The sequence below is a fragment of the Phaseolus vulgaris genome, chromosome 10 (assembly GCF_051622355.1).
Source record: "Phaseolus vulgaris cultivar YP4 chromosome 10, ASM5162235v1, whole genome shotgun sequence".
NCBI classification, from domain to species: domain Eukaryota; kingdom Viridiplantae; phylum Streptophyta; class Magnoliopsida; order Fabales; family Fabaceae; genus Phaseolus; species Phaseolus vulgaris.
This window is the reverse complement of record NC_143507.1, coordinates 41656705-41670566: the sequence shown is the minus strand read 5'-3', so window position 1 is coordinate 41670566 and position 13862 is coordinate 41656705. Positions and strand designations below refer to the sequence as shown.

At 33.2% G+C, this 13862-nt stretch overlaps 2 protein-coding genes across 2 annotated transcripts; both read left to right on the top strand.

The window, feature by feature from the left end:
* Positions 1-4227: 4227 nt before the first annotated feature.
* On the top strand, positions 4228-8558 carry LOC137818092 (transcription factor-like protein). The gene is made up of 4 exons (XM_068621313.2): positions 4228-4612; positions 5217-5758; positions 6255-7163; positions 7904-8558. Exons 1-4 carry the CDS (start codon positions 4451-4453, stop codon positions 8187-8189), a joined length of 1899 nt encoding a protein of 632 aa, XP_068477414.2. The 5' UTR covers positions 4228-4450; the 3' UTR covers positions 8190-8558.
* Positions 8559-10932: 2374 nt separating this feature from the next.
* On the top strand, positions 10933-12797 carry LOC137819274 (3-oxo-5-alpha-steroid 4-dehydrogenase (DUF1295)). Its single transcript, XM_068623073.2, has 3 exons — positions 10933-11272; positions 11362-11625; positions 12157-12797. The coding sequence occupies exons 1-3, from the start codon at positions 11039-11041 to the stop codon at positions 12634-12636; spliced, it is 978 nt and encodes a 325-aa protein (XP_068479174.2). The 5' UTR covers positions 10933-11038; the 3' UTR covers positions 12637-12797.
* The last annotated feature ends 1065 nt before the right edge of the window (positions 12798-13862 follow it).

Below are 13862 nucleotides of genomic sequence, written 5' to 3'. Positions count from 1 at the left end.
TAAAAATATATTTGTAGATTAAAAATTGTTGGAGATCCCACATCGACTAGAGATTAGAGCCTTTCATTGTATATAAGTGGGTGCAAACCTCAACCTTATGAGCCAGTTTTATGGGGTTGAGTTAGGCTTAAAGTCCACTTCGTAACATGGTATCAGAGCCATTTCGAGCCTATCCTAGAGTATTTGTTGGGCTTATCAGGCCACCCCCTATCGGGCGTGAGGGGGGTTGACTTAGGCTTAAAGTCCACTTCGTAACAAAAATGTTTATGCATTAGATTAATGTAGTTTAGAATGCATTTTTAAATTACACAATTTAAAATGTGTTTTTAGATTTATTATGAATTATGTTATCTAAAATATATTTATAAATTAAATATATTTATAAATTGTGCAATTAAAAAAATCTATGGAAAATTTGGATTTTTTTAACACTTTGTGGAAATGTATAAAGAAAAGAAAAAATATATATAGTGATTTGGAATAAATTGAAATGGACTGAAATTTTTAAAATGATATTTTTTATGAACAACGTTGACTTTGTTCTTTTTACCTATTTTTTCAAAAGGTTTTACCAATATCTAACATTATTTCATTCCGAATAAAGACATGTTAATTTAAGTTACCGACCAGCATATAAACATTTTCTAATTTTTTTAAGAAAATAAGTTTAAAAAGTGTAGACTGGAAAGTATAAAATAATATTTAAATTTAAGCCTTTTTGCCCTTTTTTTTCTCCTCTAGAAATTGACAAAGATATTTTCACATTCCATAGTGCATTTACATTATTTGTGCTAAATGTTGTCTAAACGTCCTTACATATCAACGTTATATTAGAAATGTGAATGTAATGCTTAAACAAACTCATTATTTAAGGGTTTAATAAAAGTATAAAAAAAATGAAAAATAAGATTGTTTGGATTGAAATGATGAAAATGAAGAATGAGAGAAAAAATTATAATATATTTGATTGATGCCATAGAATTGTACTACCTATTAAAAAAATAATGAAAATATAATATACACTTCAAATAATTATATGTATAATCAAGCAACTCATATATCTTTAAAGATTGACTTGTGATACCACTAAAATCGGTTTAATTTATGACAATGGATTAATAATCATTTAATTATATTTAATTAGAAGTTTCTTTAGGTTCAAAAGTCTATAGATATAATTTATATACAATGTTCTACTAAAGTTCTTATTAACTTGAATGTAAGAAAATTTTCTATAAGTCACACTCGGTCTTTATCAAATTTCAACAACTTTTCAATTAAAAAATTATTTAATCTCAATAATTCAGACGATTCCAGTTCAATTTCGGTAAGAAAAAAAATATTTTGGTTATATATTAATATATTTAGAAAATAATTTATAAAATGAAATTTTAAAAATATTTTAATGCAAAAAATAATTTTTTGAAGATAAAAAATATTATTATTATTTTCTCTGTCTCAAATGTCTAAATATCAGTCTTCTAAAAAATGATTTGTAGCCTCTATAATCAATTACCTGTTTGGATAGCTTAAAAAAATTCATTGTCTTTATCCTTTAAATAGATGTGTGATTATTTTCAATACCTGTAGCTTTTAAAATTTGTATTTTGTACTAAGTTGATTGAGTGAACTTATTACAATTTATGGTTTAAACTAGTGATATTAATTTTTCCATAGTGGAAAGGAGAAGAAGTAGAAGAAGTGGTTCTCACTCCTCAGGTTGGAAGTGCTGGTTATCCATGTGTGAAGCTAAGTGGTTACCCTTCACTTTTGCATGGTAGTTTCGTGGTGGTTTATTACTTATTTGGTGGTGTTCATTGAAGTAAGCCTTGATAGAGAAAAAAAAAACAACAAATGAGGTTTTTAAAGGGATAATTGATTATCCATTATACATAATCGATTAACAACATTTTTTAAAGGAAAAATAATTATTCTTCATACTTAATCGATTATCAATGATTTTTTTAGGATAATCAGTTATCCTTATTGCTTAATTGATATGGCTCAATTTATTTTTCAGCACATCTTAATTCCAAATCATTGTTTACCCAACTGCTATCTTTCTTTCACTTTCTCACTTTCTCTGTATGGGCTTTTCCGACGCCTTTCATCAAGAATAATCACATCTTCAATATCTGTCGAATTAGATGGCTTTGCCAGAGAGTAATTATATTTGAGGATCGCGATTCATAAGAGATTCATTTGTCCATGTTAAAGGGTGACATTCGGTGGTGGTGGTGAGCAATCAAGGGAGAGTGGAGTAGTATGTAGTTTGGTTGATGGGGAGAGTGGTTGTGGGGGTGGTGGAGACCGTAGTTATTACTTAATTGAGTGTGAGATATCACCAAACAATTAAGAAATAATTTCAATAACGAATGATTTATTTAGTAAATATAATTATAGATGGAATGAGACGTGTGTTGATTGAGATGAAATTAACTCTTCCCAAGATACGATGTGTTTTGTTGTGATGTGTAGAAAATAAGTGAAAAGTTCAAAAATTGAAAATAGTAAATAAGTAAATAAATACAACTGGATCTAGAGAAACTCGTTAGAGATTAAAGATAGGTAAAAGGTTAACATCTCAAATTTACAAATTTTATTAGTAATTTTTATTTCAATTTTACAAATGATTGCTTTTAACTTTGATAATTTTGTGTTTATTCGTGAACTCCAACAATTTCTTGGAACACCGCATAATTTTAAAAAAGATAATTTTACTCTTCTTTAAAGTGTCTTCAGGATCATCTATTATGATTTTTTTTTTTAAAACTAACTTCCTAAAAATTCCATAACATAATTTTTGGAGTGAGATTTTCAGAAAGAATATTTTAAACATATGAAATATATTATGGAACGAGGTTTATAAACACAAACTTTCCAAAACGTATATAACACTTTATAAAATGAGTTTTTTAAAACAATTTTTTTTCTAACACTCTCTCTCTCCTTCCTTTGTAGCATTCTCCCTTTTCTTTTTATTGTTGTGATGGTGTAGTAGTGACCAAAGTGGTGGTGTGATGTAGTGAGGGATGGTATTCTAAATTTTTTCTGTTAGTAGTGGGGGTACAATTAGTAATATTGGGATGCAGTAAAAAATAGGCAGTTTCTTCCTGCACCCTTACATTTTTATTCTTGCACCCTTACATTTTTCTTCTTGCACCTCCACAATTTTGTAAATTCCGAAACTGGCCCCCACAATTTTGGGATTTGGGAATGTGATATAGATTCATCAATCCGAAAGTGAATCATGTTGCATTCTGGATGAGAGGTATTCCGGAAGCAAAATTTGCATAAATTATTCATTTCTGGATTGCTGAATTCGGAAGCCTAATTTCTATTATGGATTAGTGAATCTGGAATGATTTTTTTCAATTATGGATTTCTGAATCTGGAATGTATATTTTAAATTACGGATTGACGGATCCAAAATGGTTTTCTCAATTATCGATGTTTTGCATTTTTTATTTTGGATTAACACTATTATTCATGTACTACTGGAAGCATCAATCCGGGAGATTATCGGATGCGCCAATCCAAAAATTTACCGGATTTCATAATCCGGAATAAATAAAAAAAAATAAATGTACAATTTATATAGGAATACTTTTGTCTTTGTGCAACCTCGTAGGGGTGCAGGAAGAAAAATATAGGGGTGCAGAAAGAAACTGCCTAAAAAATATTTTAATATTGGGCTAAAACTTGTGGGAAACCCATAAGGCCCAATAAAGGATACTTGGGCAACTCTATTGTGAGCCCACCTCCTCCTGCACCACAGATGTGAGAGGGTTGTTTTTTCTTGCATCTTCATAGCTTCTTGCAACACCCCATATTTCTAAAAATATTAAAATATATTTTATTTGAATAATATTTTTTCATTTCAGAATGAGTAATCCAGAAAAACTCAGGATTATAGAATCTAAAAGTATTTCCAATATACCTTTTGGATTCTATAATCCAAAATGGGTTTATTTTAGAAAATACTTTCTAAATTATGGAATAAGAAGGTATTTTTAGATTAAAAATTCAAAAATTATTTTTGGATTGAATTTTATAATTCAGAATATATTTTTTTAAAGAAAAAAATATATTATGGACTGTAGAATTTCGAAAGTATTTGGAATTCTACAATTTAAAAGGTGTAAATAGAGAAAAAAAATTCTAGATTGTAAAATCTAGAATGTATTTTCTTAAGAATGAAATGATCTTTTCACCTTATCTATAGGTGCCAATAGAAGCTATGGAGGTGCAGAAAGAGAGAGGCACGTGAGGGACACCTAACACACGAGAGAATGAACTGAGTAACACCAACGCTGTTTACTTTTTCTCTTTCATTCATTCGAGTTTGTTCTGTTCCTTGCAATTGAATTTGAGAAGCATAATCGATTTTGTCTTTCTGGGCACCCCTGAATTCCCCTGCATCCCCCTCAGAGAGGTTCAGTTGGAAACGATGTCAGCTCGATTGATGAAGAAGGTTCTCAACGAGCAACACCATCTTCACGAACACGTGAGCGAAGAAGAAGAAGAAGAGAACGATTCTGAGCCCATCACTCGCTCCTCCATCAACCCTTTCGACCTCCTTAATGACCAAGATTCTGAACCCGAAAACCAGGTTTGAAAAAAACCCCACCTTTTTTTTGTTTCGATTCAAACTTTGATTTTGTGAAGCATTACCCTGTTTACCCTTTTTAATTTTTCATGTCGGTTCTATCTTTTTGTTCCTATCATGCACCAAGATTTTGGATTAACTAGATTTTGTAAATTTGCCTTTGTATTTGTGAATAGGTCAGAAACAAACAACTATGAAATTGAATTTAGGTTGAAGATAGAATTTATCGTTATTATGTTTTGTTAATTAAATGTCTCACCATTTAGTATAATGGAATGGTTTAGCCCTAAGTTGATTAAATGTCTCACTAGTTGGATGTGAGGGGCTTCTACAAAAGTTAACTGCATTAGTTGATTTTAGCTCATGGGAGAAATCCAATTCATTCTACTTTCCTATATTTTCTTCTTTTATAAGTTCTTATGGAGAAACTTAGAATCGCATGAAGTATTGATTTTTTACAAGAAAAATTTTGTATTGATTTTTACAAGAAGAATTTCTTGGATGTTTAACCTCAAATTTATTCTTGGATTCTTGTTTGTTCAAAACAAGGTAGACATTTAGGAGTATGCTTCTTAGTTGTCACTTAATGTTACTGTTTTGGCTGCAGGGAGATGAGTTGGCGTCCTCTAATGAAACATTGGCGAGTTATGGTGATGATGATGATAAAGAGGGGTCATCTTCATTGAAACCTACTGCTGAGGTTTCCACGTCAAATCCCAAATCGAAGAAAAAGAAAAAGAAGAAAATCAAGGAAAATGCTGCCGCAGCAAACAAAATGAGAGATGATAAAGATTTGGACTTGATTCTAGAAGATTTATCTCTGAATGTCAACTCATCAGCTGAGCAACCTGTTTCTAGCAAAGACAAAATTAAATCTGTTAAACAGCAAGCAACCTCCGTATTGAAGGTGGATCCTAAATATTTGAATGCTGAAAATGAGCTGAGAAGAATATTCGGATCCAAGGTTATGAAATCATTTGAGACCAGCAATCAAGCGAGCAGTTCTAGGCAAATGCGAGGGGTGAGGGGGCGTGTACATTATAATCTTAGAAAGAGTGTTCTTGTCACTCCATCAGACAATTGGCTCCGTTGTGATGACTCTTTGTCCATGCAGTTTCTGGAGTTGAAAAATGGATATAACTACTTCAGGTAAGGAACTAAGGATCATTCTTCTTCGTACAACTGATAAAAATTTCTTCTCCGTTTGCATATAATAAACACACAAAGAACTCTGGAGTCTGGACAAATACAAGTTTTAATTAGGAATAACCTTGAGTGGAATAAAAGTGCCTAATGGGTGAGTTATGAAAAATAGTAATAGAAAGAGGAGGGGGAAATTTATCCATAGCATAGGAAGTTACGTACTTTTGCCTGGTTATTGATTACTTTCATTTCCTACACTCTCTTTCTCTCCCTCTTCATATTGTTGATGTTTTTTCCTTTTAAAAGGAGGGCAAGCATGATTGAGTCCAGTAGTTTGGGCTTTTGTTATTATTCATTTTCATTGTTAATGACAGTTGGGTTTGTGGAATTTCGTACTTAAGCTCAATCTGGCTGGTTTATGACTTTGTGGATTATTTGTGAAGTTAAGGATTTAATGTGCCTTTTGTACTTGGCATTTAATTTCATATTTTTTACAATGTAGATATGTACACTCGCCATCTTACTCCCAATCTCAGAGAGCATTTGAAGCTGCCAAAGCAATTAATGACATAAATGGCATAGCAAGCATATTACAGCACCGTCCTTATCATATTGATTCCCTTCTAACAATGGCAGAATATTTTACAGTATTGGGTGAACAACCAATGTCTGCAGATGCTATTGCCAGGTGTCTATATGCCCTTGAATGTGCATGGCATCCCATGTTCAATCCACTGCAGGGAAATTGCCAGTTGAAGTTCAAGCATGATACTAACAAACCTATATTCACAGCTCTTTTCACTCACATGAAAAATTTGGACAGACGTGGCTGTCATAGATCTGCCTTAGAGGTCTGCAAGTTGTTGCTTTCCCTAGATTCTGATGATCCCATGGGGGCTATTTTCTGCATTGACTACTTTGCTTTAAGGGCCGAGGAATATGCATGGCTGGAGAAGTTTTCTGAAGAATATAAAAGTGATAACTCCATTTGGTTGTTTCCAAACTTCTCTTATTCCCTTGCCATTTGTCGGTTTTACCTTGAGCGCGAGGCCTGCAAAAATGATGGTATGAATGCTGAAAAGTCTTCATCGACTGATCTTATGAAACAAGCATTGATGCTTCATCCCTCAGTTATAAAGAAGCTAGTTGCAAAAGTACCATTGAAAGATCGCACATGGACAGATATTCTCCAGCATGCTTTTTTCCGGTCAGATCAAACAGGAATTCCATCTGTAGATCACTTGATTAATATATATGTTGAGAGAGATTATCTTATATGGAGGCTTCCTGATCTGCAAAAACTTCTTAGCGGTGCTGCAAAACTAGTGATTGAAACACTAGAAAGTAATAAAAGTGAAGTTAAGGATTGGGCTTGTGTCAGAAAAGAAGCATTTTCATCTGAGAAAAATGAGTAAGAGATTTTCTTTTTTTTTTAAGCTTAATTTTGCATGTTCACTTTGGTGGCATATCTGTTGAAGTGAATTTTTATCTGGACCTGAAAAAGCATAAAATATTTGAGGGCCCATTTAGTGTTGTTTTTTTATTGTGAGTTTAAATTTTTTTCAAAAACTAAACTGCTTTTAGTCCCCCTCCCGCAGCATTTTCTCGTCATGTTAAAATTAATGTAAGTTCGTGTGGTAGTGGAAGCAGTGGGAGGAAGGGTCTCTATAAAATGTAGAAGTGTTTTTTTTTAACTAGAAAGCATTCACAATTTTTTTTTAAATTAAAAATAAATTTTCAACTGTATGTTAGCCAAACATGTTTGAAAGTTGTATTTGAAAGCCAAAAACTCGCAACCACTCCAAATGCAACCTAATTATGCTGTTTTACAGATCATCTAAATTTACTGTCTTCTAGATTTGGTAGCTTATTTCAACTTGGAATGAGCATTTGGTAGTTGAGCAATTGAAATTATGATTGAGAACTCTGCAATGAGCTGATAACATAACTGAAAGTGGTTGTATGATGAATAAAAAAATTAAGCTTACTCATATCATGTAATTAAGAAAGAGGAATAATTGAGGAAAAAGGAAGTAGCAAGATGAATCTTATTCATTGTGCAGCTTTGGAAGCAGTTCAATTGTTTATTTGTAATATGTCTGCACTGTTTTAACATCTCTGATCATTTGCTTATGCTTTCTTATATGTTAGGTATGGACATTTGCTGGTATCTGATTTCTCTGATTCACTCTCATCAATTCCGCGAGAAAATCTTCAACAATTTATGGGCGTTCCAAGGATGATGGAGGATGGTATGCAGGATGAAAACCAATTTGCTAATCTGCCTGGCAATGGTCATGCTCCACGTGGTGTTGCAAATAGGAATGCATTAGCTGTCTTGTTTGAGTCAATGCTACCATGGGTTACTTACGAGGATACAGAGGATGGTGAACCTGATGATAACCAACATGATGACCACAGACAAGACAATCAATGATTCTGGATGCAACTGGCCTTCCTGCTCTAAAGGCCTTTTTTTGGATGGAGTGTTGAACTCAATGATGAGATGTCTTTCTTGTACAGAGCAACGCCTAGGGAGCATGATGTCTTCTGCTACTATGTTGATCATTGTCAATCATGTGGGAACTCTCTAGATGCATAAGAATGCCATATAATTTTGTGGTGTCAAATTTTGGGGAAATTGATGTCAAATGTTATACCATTTCCATTTGTTTCAAATTTTTGTCACTGTTGTTTGATAATGTACTGATCACACGAGTTTAAACATGATATCGACACCTTGAGATCAAAGTTGGATGGCTGTCAAAGAATGAAAAGACTATTTCAAAAGGAAACACTTCAAGTATCTCATGGTGATTAGAGAGTAGTTAAGAAGCATTGGGTGGAAATTAAACGTACGATTTTCTGTCAAATGGATTGTCTTCAACATAAGAATGCGTCTAATCACTCTATTAATTAATCATTGAGGTATTATCATTTTTATTTTTAAATATATATTAATATTATGAGAAGTCACAATTTTTGTTGATTGTGGACTAGTGTAATTGATGGACTACACTTTCAAAATTAATATAATAAAGTTACAGACTTCGAAGATCAGAGGATGATTTCTACTCCATGTTGTGGAAACAATGATGTTACAAAGATTATACTCAATTATTGACACGATTTCATGATTTTTTCTAAAGCTGGTTTACCTGATTTTGGGTGAAACTATGCCAGAAGTTGCTCACAATTGTAACTGCAATAGCTATAAAAACAACAGTACTCAAGTGAGCAATAGGCTAACAAGAGAATAAAACCTTACCATGTTGCTTGTTTATTAAATTAGAACTTCATAGTACAATATTCTAGACCCTATGATGCCTATAATTATTTCTCAATGCACACTTTTTACAGACTAAACAGAGAAAAGCCATTTAACACGCCGGCCTAGGCATGCTGAGGAGGAATAAGAAATGGTTTCCTGACCCTATGGTAGGTGGAACATACTTTGTTATAAGTTCCTCCAGCTCAAGCATGCAGAGATGTGTGACATTCTTTTCTTTTTCCTCCTTTCTTGGCAGATTGAGTGGATCAGTGTAAGGCTAGCCTTCAAACACACTATAAGAGAAGTGGGGGACCAAGTATGGGATTGAGTTAGTATGATAAAGTTATCATGTGAGTGGATTTTAACATATCATTAAGGTCACAACTACATGCAGCTAACATCATTACAACACTGCTAAGCATTATTGTCAATATCACTTAATTTATGGATTTTTGGATTCTCTTATTGTCTGTCTTGTCCACGCTCATTTACTTTTCTGCTTTCTTTCCCAACTTGTGATGATGCTCAACCTTCTTCTCGTGAAGATTCTCACATTTTGTTGCTGGTTTGAGTTTGGAATGAATGACACTACAAGTAACAAAGAATACTCAACCTGCACTGTTTAACTTTTCTTCACCATGTTTGTTAATTAAGAAAAGAAGAAACGCATAATATTTTGTCACTTTATGTTTTAAATGACAAATTCAGCATTGTTTTCACTTACCATTAAGTAAATATACACCCTACACAATCAAGAAAATGCCACTGCCACAGTGGCTTCAACTTGAACAAACACTGGTGAGTTTGCACTTCAGACTAAATTATAATTTGCCTAGGAAGAAGGAAATAGACACCTTATTAAATGTTAATACTATGTTGCTACCCTACTGAATTTTACTAATCCAAAGTACATTGAAGTAATAATCATTACACAATAAAATTTTAATCAAAGATCTTTATGTACTTGAACCACACCAGTAAAGATGTTATAAGTCAATTGTTATTTGAAGTTAAAGGAGAAGCTTAGAATTTTGTAACTCATCAAATTAAAATAACTTAGCTGCAGGGCTCATGGAATCAGCAAATCATTTCGTGGAAATAATGGATCATATAATCAATGAGTAGGCGAACATGGCTGTGTGTGGGGAGCCACAAGCAGAAAGCAAGTTGTGCTAATGTTTTTGTATTGACACTTATAATTCAGGGGTTGTGCTTTATCCTATGTATGAACCGAAAAGAAGTAAAATAATTAAATCTCTAATTACTCTTTTAGTCTTTATATTAAAGATTAAAAGTTAATTTAATTTTGAATTTTTTCAGAAGGTCATGATCTCAATTTTCTTTTAAAACCATTCATTCTGTTAAATTGATATCACTATGTAACTTAATGATTCTAACACTAGATATTGAATTATATTTGCTAGTTATTATATGGAATCGTTTTATAAATTTAAAGACCATCATATCAAATTTTATAAAAATTAAAATTAAATCCTTTTTTTTAAATTGAGACAATAATTTTAAAATATAAAAAATAAAATTGATTTTTATCCTTAATACAAAGATTAAAAAATAATTAAGTCTAAAATAAGTTAAAGAACAAATTTTCATATCCTACAAAGATTTATACAACTTGATATAAAATGAAATTGAGTTTTTTCATTAGTTACTTATTCAATTTGTGCAGAACAGGACTTATTCATGTTTGGAAAAAATCTACACAAGTTGGATGGATTAAGTTTATTAATCATAAATAAATTAGCATAATGTTACACACATACTTATAGGATGGAAAAAATAAAGTTATTAATCTATATGGGAAATAAAAAAAATAGCATATTATACAACAATGTATGAAAAATAGTATCAAAAGAATATTAATATAGATTAGTAAGATTTACAGAAGTATTTGTGCAAATTCCTCTATAAAAGAGGAAGCTATAAAGGACTCTATAGGCACACATTCAATACAACATAGGATCAAATCAAATTGATTCAAAGGGCAAGACAACAACATGGGAAGTTGCCGCAATTTGAAGAACGCTGTGATAGCATTTTTGGTTCCTCTTCCCTCCATCTTCTTCTACCTCTCATTCCTCAACCAATACGACTCACCAAATTCCTCATCACTGTGGTCAACTTTGTGGTCATGGTGCTATCACCACCCTCTTCTATTAGCCAACACTCTCTTCTTCCTCAACGTCAATGTTCTCTTCTGGGTCATAGGCCTAATCCAGTCCAGCCACTGGGTACACTCAAAGCCCCAACTTTTTTCTTCTTCATTCACCCACTTTCACATTTGCTTTCAAGTTAATGTCTTTTGATGTTGATGGTGCAGATGATTGACCCCTATTGGACTGTGATACCTGTGATGCTTGTTCACTACTATGCCACTCACCCTTTAGCGCATTATGATTTGTGGAGGTCTAGGATCGTGGTTTTATTGACTTGGGTGTGGAGTGTGAGGCTCACTCATAACTATTTCAGGAGAGAAGGGTGGCAATGGGGTGCCAGGGAAGACTGGCGTTTCACTGAGATGAATGAACAGTATGGAAAGCAATGGTGGTGGATTTCATTCTTTGCTGTCTATGTCTCCCAACAGGTAAACTTTTCTCATTGTTCTCCTTTTACGGTATAGATGATATGATGCGATAAGCAGAAAACGATAGAGAAAAATAAGAGTGATGATGAGGTGTTTTCACTATTAAGGTGTCTATGGAAAACTGCTCTTACATGAACCTAAGGAGATGCCTTGAATTTTATGTTAATGGGACGATCTGAATCTTGACCTGACTTGAGATTTTGGAGCAGACGGTAGGAACCTGATCCAATTTTGATGTTGCCTTGTAATTTGAGACGATTAATTGCATTGTGCAACAAGGGAAGATGAGAGAATTCATTCATTATATAAGCATTGCTCTCTAAAGTATATAATAGAAATTCCTTGTCTGCCAGTGGAAGTAAGTTGCATCAGCCAAACCACGTTAATTCTGTATCTTTTCTTGTAGCGTTTCATTGTTGTAATGATGTATATGCTGTAACAGAAGTACTTGAACCTGTTACATGTTTGGTTTGATTGTTGTTTTATTGAATTGAGTGTATTCCTTTTGTAATGTGGTTCTTGTCTATGCAGATGTTTTTGATTGCATTGTCCCTTCCCTTGTATGCGGTTCATACTGTCAATCAGCCATTGAGCATGTGGGACTTGGCGGCTACTGTTGTCTGTTTATTTGGCATTGTGATAGCATACTTTTCTGATACACAGCTCTATGAGTTTATGAATAGAAACAACAAGCTGAAGGGGCTTGGTAAACCTGTGGCTCCTGTTCTTGACAGTGGCTTGTGGTATTACTGCCGGCATCCAAATTACTTTGGTGAGCAGCTGTGGTGGTGGGGGCTGGCTGTGTTTGCATGGAATCTGGGACTTGGGTGGACCTTTATTGGAGCTTTGGTTAATACTATGTGTTTGGCTTATGTGACTAAGCTTGTGGAGGACCGAATGTTGAAAAAAGATAGTAGAGCAGAAGCGTTTAGGCTATATCAAAAGACAACCTCTGTGTGGATACCTTGGTTCAAGTCCTCTTCTTCAGAAGTTAAAAATAAGAAGGCTTGATTTTTTCTTGGTGCTGTGGTTATGGTTGCTTTTGTAAAACTATCATTTTGGTATCTTATAAATTTTGCATCGTTCTTATTTATTTAATGCAATCATAAGTTGTACGTATTCTATATATGTATTTTGCTGTAATGTTGTATAAAATCTTAATGCATCTGCTACATATGGAGTTATACTTCCTGAATTTGGCTTTTCTGCTTCTAAATGTCTTTGGTATGGTATTTGGCTGTGAATTATTTTACAGTTATTGGTTGGACCATTGAACCATAACTAGTGTTTTTACCAGTTCAATTACTTGTGTTGTCTAGTTTTTAAAATATTTCTGTTTCAGATCATGATTTCAAAATATAAAACGTGCCATCAATTTGGATGCTCTGTCATGGGTGCAAATTGATATCCAATGAATGTCTATTTCCCTAAATACAGAAGTCAAAGAAGTAGAATATATCACCATGCAGTGTGGGAAAGAGATATATCCATCTAAATTTTCTAACATAGAGAGCTTTGAAGTGTGTGTTAGCCACTTTAGATCTTTAAACAGAATGCATATGCCAAAGGTTTTGGTTTGAGATTCTGACACATGTATACGAAAAATGTTTGCTCAGGTTAGTTCATGACCAAAATCCTCCTATTTATGTGCCAACACAATTTATTTGCATATTCCATAATGTAAAGAACATACAATATTTTCAATGAGATGAGTCACAAAGATTACATTTAGACTCAAGAATGTAGGTAATGAGCCAGTGGTATTAGTGTTGAGCTGAAATTAGAGTTTTCTTTTGATGGTTAAGAAATTCAGCGAGGCACATCTTGAAGACTATTTCTTCCTGCACCTCCATATCTTCTTCTGACACCTCCATACACAACATGAAAATACATTTTTATCCTTCTTGTGCCACCCTCATAGAATAACTTCTGGATTATGTAATCCGAAAACGCATTTAAAAAAAGACTTCCGGATTACATAATCCGGAAGTTAAAAAAGATTTCCGGATTTTGTAATCCATAAAGTAATCATGCATTTGAAAAAAGACTTCTGGATTATATAATCCGGAAGCTAATTACAAATTTGAAAAATGACTTTCGAATTATGTAATTCGGAATATTACAGAGGGTTAGTTTTGGAAATACAAAAATCTATGGAGGTGAGAGAAGAAGGTATGGAGGTGCAGGAAGAAGCAGCCCATCTTGAATAGCCAACTCTTTTCAGTGTTCAGATGCCA

Excerpts from the sequence above, each read along its gene's own strand:
- LOC137819274 (XM_068623073.2), top strand. The coding sequence starts at position 11,039 with ATGGGAAGTTGCCGCAATTTGAAGAACGCTGTGATAGCATTTTTGGTT. Across the intron at positions 11,273-11,361 it reads TAATCCAGTCCAGCCACTGG|ATGATTGACCCCTATTGGAC; the intron begins GTACACTCAAAG and ends TTGATGGTGCAG. Across the intron at positions 11,626-12,156 it reads CTGTCTATGTCTCCCAACAG|ATGTTTTTGATTGCATTGTC; the intron begins GTAAACTTTTCT and ends TTGTCTATGCAG.
- LOC137818092 (XM_068621313.2), top strand. The coding sequence starts at position 4,451 with ATGTCAGCTCGATTGATGAAGAAGGTTCTCAACGAGCAACACCATCTT. Across the intron at positions 5,759-6,254 it reads AATGGATATAACTACTTCAG|ATATGTACACTCGCCATCTT; the intron begins GTAAGGAACTAA and ends TTTACAATGTAG. Across the intron at positions 7,164-7,903 it reads TTTTCATCTGAGAAAAATGA|GTATGGACATTTGCTGGTAT; the intron begins GTAAGAGATTTT and ends CTTATATGTTAG.